Here is a 6,704-nt window from a genome sequence, read left to right as displayed (position 1 = left end):
ACGGACACGGACACGGACACGGACACGACACGGACACGTGATACGGCATCCCATGAAATTTAGGACACGGGACACGCTATTTAAATTTAATAAAAAAAATATTTTATGGTTATAAATAACGTATGATTTTATTATTGTAATGTATTTGATTCTAAATTTAGTGTATTTGATACTAAATTTAGGTAACTGAAGGTAAAATTCGACCTTAACTATAACTAATTCTAATTTCGCACCCAAACAAATCTTTTAATCAATCTTTTTTGAGAATTTATTCCTCGTGTAAACTATAACATGTTTAGGCGTGTGTCCGACGAGTGTCGGACACGGGACGGCTAGTTAGGAGGAGTGTCCGTGCTACCTAGCATTCCATAAAACATTGTTTATAATAAGGTGGAATGACAGTCACATCGGATCCAAGGAATGTTAAGATGGAATCATCACTAATAATGTGCCTCAATGAAATAAATATACTAATTAAGAACAAAATTTACATACAACTAGGAACAGGATTGTTTTTTAGGTTACTTTTTGGTTTGTTCACAATTTCATAAAATTTCAATTACCTCATCTTCCCTACATACACCTACTTCTAACTCCATGGTTCCTTTCTTCGTCGAATCCATTACTCTGCAGCAATTCCTCCGAGGAGACTGTTTGAAGAAGAAATCAAAATGTCAACAACTAAGACATACTGCGAACAGGACAAATGATTTTAACAAACATCAAGTAAGAACTTCAAAACTTGGACTTATAGATGTAACAAAAACAAGCGTTTACATATCGATATTATAAAACATCGCCCAAATAAGATCAGTAGATAATCTGTGAATTTCATTTAAGTTATTTAACCTAAACTTTGTTTATGCCAAACAAATGCGAGAAGAATGTAACCGATTCTGAGTAGGGCGCATTAGATACAGACATCAATGAGTAAAGGGATCACTTTACATTAGTGTTAATTTGTTTCGTGTGTTTATGGACAACGATAACATTTTCATAGAGGTGTAAATGTGTTATTAAGCAAGCTAGGATAGTATGGAAATGAGACTTACCCTAGCCCACAATTCTGGATCTGGTTTCTTGTAGACTATCACTCTTTCGAATATTGATGGCTCGATCATTTTCCAACGGCAGAGGGGGTGGGATTCCTGTCTTAGTAAATACTCGGTCACCGTCTGATTCGTCTCCTCCTCAAATCTTGCTTTCGACAAGTAATACACATAGGGCTTTTGGCAAGGATTTCGAGCCACGGGCCGAGTGTTGAATGCATAAGCTGTGTAGTCCGCCCTCTTATACCAATTCAAGAACGTCCTTGTTGGCATCTCCATTTCCCGGGGTGATAAGATACCTTTAATAATCTGAATAGCAAAACCCCATGAGACCGCGATAGTCCATTTCTTGGATTTGTAATAGCATACCGATTGCTGCATGAGTCCAGCTGAGTCTAATTTCATTGGAATTGCAAGCCGTCGCAAGGCTTGCGCCTGAGTTACATTTGGGAAAATGGGCTCAACCACGTCTAAATGATGCAGAGTAACCAATGGTGTCACAGGGTGCGCAGCTAGTAGTCCAAACAAGTTCCCATACACGTCATACTGTTGCCAATTTACACAAAGAATCAAGCTTTAGTGTCAGAATTATTGAAAATCCTAGACATGAAAATCGTCATTTTACCATGCAACAGTTCAAAATGCAAATGTCAGAGAGTAACTTCATTATACTGGGTAATTCCTACTACCTTCCTAATTCCCTTTAAACAAACAAATAATTACTAGAAACGTAAACAACAGGGTCAGACAAAGCAATTCCTTCAATACAATCAAACTGCACATTGCTACTCATTTACAAGTCTGGAAGATCACCCTATCGCCAATTGCTTTTGAGATAAAACCTCATATGGGTTAATATTCTTAATTCTTACAGGTCTTACTCCTCCTTGTCATTATCTCAGCCCACAATATCCGCTATTTACAGATTACAGATAGCTAATTCCTAAAACTGGAGTGAACACACTAAAATTACATACCAGCCCAACCAAAATAAACAAAGCTAACCTCAAGGAACACACAACCTAACCTAAAAAAGGTCTAACAATGTTGCCTTCACTCAACTACAAATAATTGATAAGGGTAATGTATCAAGGTGCAACGCTTGATAACATTTTGACAGTAGTATGTTTACTTTTGGCCTAAACAATGTATAAAACCTACATAATGTTTTCTGTCGATTGTCGAGAACTGCAATAAGGAATGTAAGGTGATACGAGTGATGATTAGTGAGACAATAAGCACAAACATTAGCACAAACTCTAGTGTATCACATACTTCGACCATAATCATTGGTACTCAATACTGTTCTAACTCTCTTCTCGAGTATGTTGTGTGTTTTTCTTTTCAACCTTCTCCATCATGTACCAAAGTCGTAACTTCTTCATCGTGTATCAAAGTGCCACTTCTACTTGTTAAGCAAAATCAATACTCCGTATTATTTTGGGTATTTGTGGGAACAGAGGGTTTGAAAGGTGGAAAAACGAAGGTCCTTTTGCTAACAGTTTAGTTTGGAATTCATGGTAGCATTTTAGTTTCGCCCTTGCACATTGTGTACGATAAATCTCCATACACATGTTCAGGAAACAAATTAAGCCATTTTTTAAAAAAAAATTGCTAACATGAAAAACAGAATAAGGACAAAATCTCGAACAATATCAAGAATAGGGTTTTTAAAAAAAAGTTCATCTAGTAGCAATGATCAGTGTGAAAAGCATTGTTTTTTTTTAAGAAAAAAATAGTGTAAAAACATTATTTTTGTTTTTGCTAACATGTCCTTCACTACCTACTCTAGGCAAATGGGGACAGGCTGACCAAACTTTGTATGGGTAATATATTTTCCAAATTTAGCCCACTTGTACATTTTTCCACCGACACAGCATAAAACAAACAAGACAAAACACTCAATAATTGATCTACAAGCCTACAATAAAGGCCTCCAATTTGAACATTCCCACTGATGCATAACAATAAAACTCCAGATACAAATACAATACTCAGTATAATCATAAAACCGTTTAGGTAGACGGGGTATACCACGTTCCGTCATTCTAACCCCACCAATGAAAGAATTGGAATTAACTTTAAATCCATGAATAAAGGGCAGCCCGGTGCATGATGGCATCCCTACAAGGCGAGGGTCCGGGGAAGGGTCCCACCACAAGGGTGTAATAGGTGCAAGCCTTCCCTTGCCATTTTTCAAGCAAGAGGCCACTCCAAGCACTTGAACCGTGACCTCTCAGTCACACAACAACACCTTAACTGGTGGGCAAAGGCTCCTCTTCTTATTAACTAGGACACACAGTATTGTGATACTCGGTGTAACTAATAAGTTTTCATTTGTTAATGCCGAAAATCATTTGGGCTCACAAGTCAATCTTGCCAAAAACATGTACAGCAAGAGGAAGCAAATTCCACGGCTATTAAAAACCCAAAAAAATATCTTACTCTGTTAATCTGGCTTTATATGCTTAGACTAGTCCTCTTATGAATCTTTAGGCATTTCGCCATCTCCTATGACCCCACTCAAAACACTTGACCATTCACCATCACCACCATTTGCACATATAGGTAGAAACTTTCCAATTGTTTTTTCGTCCTTGGAAAACGAAGATGCTATACCTTTGCATAAAAACTAATTTGAGACGGTCTTACATGCTTAGGCAAATTGACTTTTGTGAAGTAATAATCCCAACAATTAGTAACAAACACGCTCCATCAGTACCATATAGACGATATGGTTATCATCTTTCAATTATTTTGATGATGGAATAAAAAAGGTATTCTATTAGCTAACCTACCCCAAAATTGACAACGTCAGTAAAGCCATAAAATTGACTAAGCCAAGATCAATGCTCCAAAATTCCAATTCACTACTCATTACTCTTTCTATCAAAGCAAATAAACTGATTAAACGCAAAGCTTTCACTTTCCCCTTCCGATTGATAACAACAGTTGAATAAAAAAAGCTTAGTAACTTTTTCCTCCGTATCTTCTCTTCAAACTTCTCCCTACATAATACATAAATACTCCATATTTTACCTATTTTATTTGATAGTCCGTATCAAGAGGGAACAAATTCAATAGGTAATACTACTAATGAACTCAGCCTTGTTTCTTTGACCGAAACTTGGATTGAACCTAGCTGAAGAACAAAAATGAACTCAGCTAAACTAAACGGAAATTAATTCAAAAAAAAGCATGGCCCGACTCATGTCCCTCTCGTAAAACGACTTTATAATAATGCAAGTAGCCGATGTCGGCTCTTGTTTCTTTGACAGAAACTTTGGACTAAACTAAAGTGAACAGAAATTAAGTAAAAAAGAACACGACCCAACTCATGCCCCTCTCGTCTATATGTATAGACGGATACCATTTTCCCTCACAAAATACTCATTTGCCATAAAATGGGAAGCACATGGGGGTGCCCCACCTTGTCCCCCCTACCCATTTTATTAGAGTTATTTACCCGTCTGTTCGCCCCACCACCTATTGCTCGTAAAATGAGATGCATAAGTTATTATGAACGGAACCACATCAGAGCACAAGAACATAATCAGCAACAGGTTAATTTCAATAACGAGTTAGACCAAAGTTTACCTGGTGAAAACCGAGTTCTTTAGTAAGCGGAACACCGAGTTCAGCCATGCAAGCTTGCATCCGATCATCAGAACCATAAAGAGCAGGATACCTCTGAATACACCTATCCTGCATCTTCTCCAACGCCACCGCCAACGGATAACTTATCGCGAAACCGCCACCACCATACGCCATTGCATACGAAAAATAAATGTTCTGCAAATGACTCTCGGAATTACTCCCAATATAATAATACTGCGTGTGATCATACTTCTGTAAAACCCGCACCAAATTCTCCGTCACAAAAACGGTGTCGTCGTCACCCATCACGAACCACCGTACATTCTCTAACCCTAATTTTAGGGTTTCTGAGATGATTCTAGAGATCCGAATCGCTGATCTATGTCCTTGTTTGTTCGCATACCCGAATTTCGATGTATCGTCGGAGACTCGGAGCTCCGGTAGCTTGTCTTCGGGTTTTGACTTGATTTTTCTGTCTAACCATACAATGCCTCTCATCTCCGATTCATTGTACCTACAAAATTAATAAAATTGATTTAAGCAATTCATTTGGTTCGTCTATTAATTTACTAATTGAGTTATCCCGCTACTAATTGAACGCTTACCAAATCTTGATGTAGTTCTTGCGCTTGTTCCATAGCTTAGCGGAAGCGCCAATGCCAAAGACAATATGAGAAATATTAGTAGGTTCGGGAGCAATTTCCTGAACATGGCGGACCCGGTCAATTTGGGTATTATTACGGTAACTACTGTCATCTGCTACTTCGGCGTCGTCAGGTGTAGCGTGGGAGAGGCGGAGAAAGGGGTCTAATTGTTCGGGGAAGTGGCATGGACTGGGGTTCGAAACGAGGCGAATAGTGTAGACGAAGTAAGTTAAGGAAACAAAGAGGATTAAAGTGAGGATTAGTTTAGGGAATACAGTATTTCTAGTAGTTGGTTGATGATGATGATTTGAACCCATTTTTGGTGATTGATCCCAAATTAGTTTATCTGTTTCCTTTTCGGTAACTTTCATGCCTTTAATTTTACTGCTATACTATACTAGTACAGTTTTATTTTATACAAAAGGGAATTAAATTGAGATAGATCTGGATGGCGGTGACGGTGGAGAAAGAGGGGAGAAAGGAGGGTGAAAATGAGGAATGCCGGCAGGGAGGTAAGAAGGGAAGGGTGTTGAGCAGAATGATTAGAGAAGAAGAGTTTTGATGAGTTTAGATGTTTGAGGAAATGAAGGAGTCTTCCCCCTTCCTTGTTAAACGGAGTATCTACTCATCTACTACTACTTATCTTAGCAGCTATAGTATAGGGGAGTAGGGAGGCTGATTTGGGGAAATCATACTTGATTTCGGTTTACTTCTCTCAAATGCCAATTTTAGACCACGGAGAGTTGGAGACTAGACCTGGTAAAAGCAACTCGATTCGATTTACCTGATCCAAAAAAGCTGACATGTAACCCGAAATCCAATTTGACCCGATCCGATTTGAACATAACCCGAGCTTTCTTGACCCGTAACTAACCCGCCCCAAAAATTACTCGATCCGAAATCACCCAATCCGAAAATGACCCGACAGAACATAACTCTAATAATTTAATTGAACCGAAAAGACTTGAAATAACTTTTTCTCTCTTATTTATTGACCCGAAATGACCTGACCGTACCCGAATTAACCCGAAATCAGTGAGAGACCTAAGTTGACCCGACCCGAATTGGCCTAATTGACCTGTTTGTCAGGTCTAATGAAGAGTGTAGCTAGCTATGGAAATGACGTAATACCTTAAATTTAGATTCAAGTCTCCTTAAAATCAATTTTGTGAAGTGGTTATAGTCTATGCCTTCTAGATTTTGAATCACGTTATTTTAGGGTGATTATAGTCTATGCCTTCTAGATTTTGAGCATGTCATTTCAGGGTGGCTTATACGTAGTTTACAGCCTATTACGTGTACCCGACTACCCGAAGATTTATCAATGCGCATTAAATATAACAGGAGGGAGTAAAATATAATACAAAGTGAAATAAAAAGTGTATGAAGATTTCATGATAATAGAAAATTGAAG

General features: G+C 38.2%; 1 protein-coding gene across 1 annotated transcript; it reads right to left on the bottom strand.

Moving 5' to 3' along the window:
* Positions 1-364: 364 nt before the first annotated feature.
* Positions 365-6,020, bottom strand: LOC141638407 (uncharacterized). Its single transcript, XM_074447815.1, has 4 exons — positions 5,252-6,020; positions 4,647-5,160; positions 1,053-1,595; positions 365-650 (listed from the first exon to the last, which is right to left on the bottom strand). The coding sequence occupies exons 1-4, from the start codon at positions 5,659-5,661 to the stop codon at positions 546-548; spliced, it is 1,572 nt and encodes a 523-aa protein (XP_074303916.1). The 5' UTR covers positions 5,662-6,020; the 3' UTR covers positions 365-545.
* Between the last annotated feature and the right edge of the window lie 684 nt (positions 6,021-6,704).

Source organism: Silene latifolia, unplaced genomic scaffold (assembly GCF_048544455.1).
Source record: "Silene latifolia isolate original U9 population unplaced genomic scaffold, ASM4854445v1 scaffold_20.1, whole genome shotgun sequence".
Classification (NCBI taxonomy): Eukaryota; Viridiplantae; Streptophyta; class Magnoliopsida; order Caryophyllales; family Caryophyllaceae; genus Silene; species Silene latifolia.
The sequence above is the reverse complement of the archived record's forward strand: the minus strand, read 5'-3'. Positions and strand labels throughout refer to the sequence as shown.

Bases quoted from the DNA above. Each gene is read 5' to 3' on its own strand.
- LOC141638407 (XM_074447815.1), bottom strand. From the start codon at position 5,661: ATGAAAGTTACCGAAAAGGAAACAGATAAACTAATTTGGGATCAATCA. The intron at 5,161-5,251 runs GTAAGCGTTCAA...TTAATTTTGTAG, and splicing joins AAGAACTACATCAAGATTTG to GTACAATGAATCGGAGATGA. The intron at 651-1,052 runs GTAAGTCTCATT...TTCTTCAAACAG, and splicing joins ATCCAGAATTGTGGGCTAGG to TCTCCTCGGAGGAATTGCTG.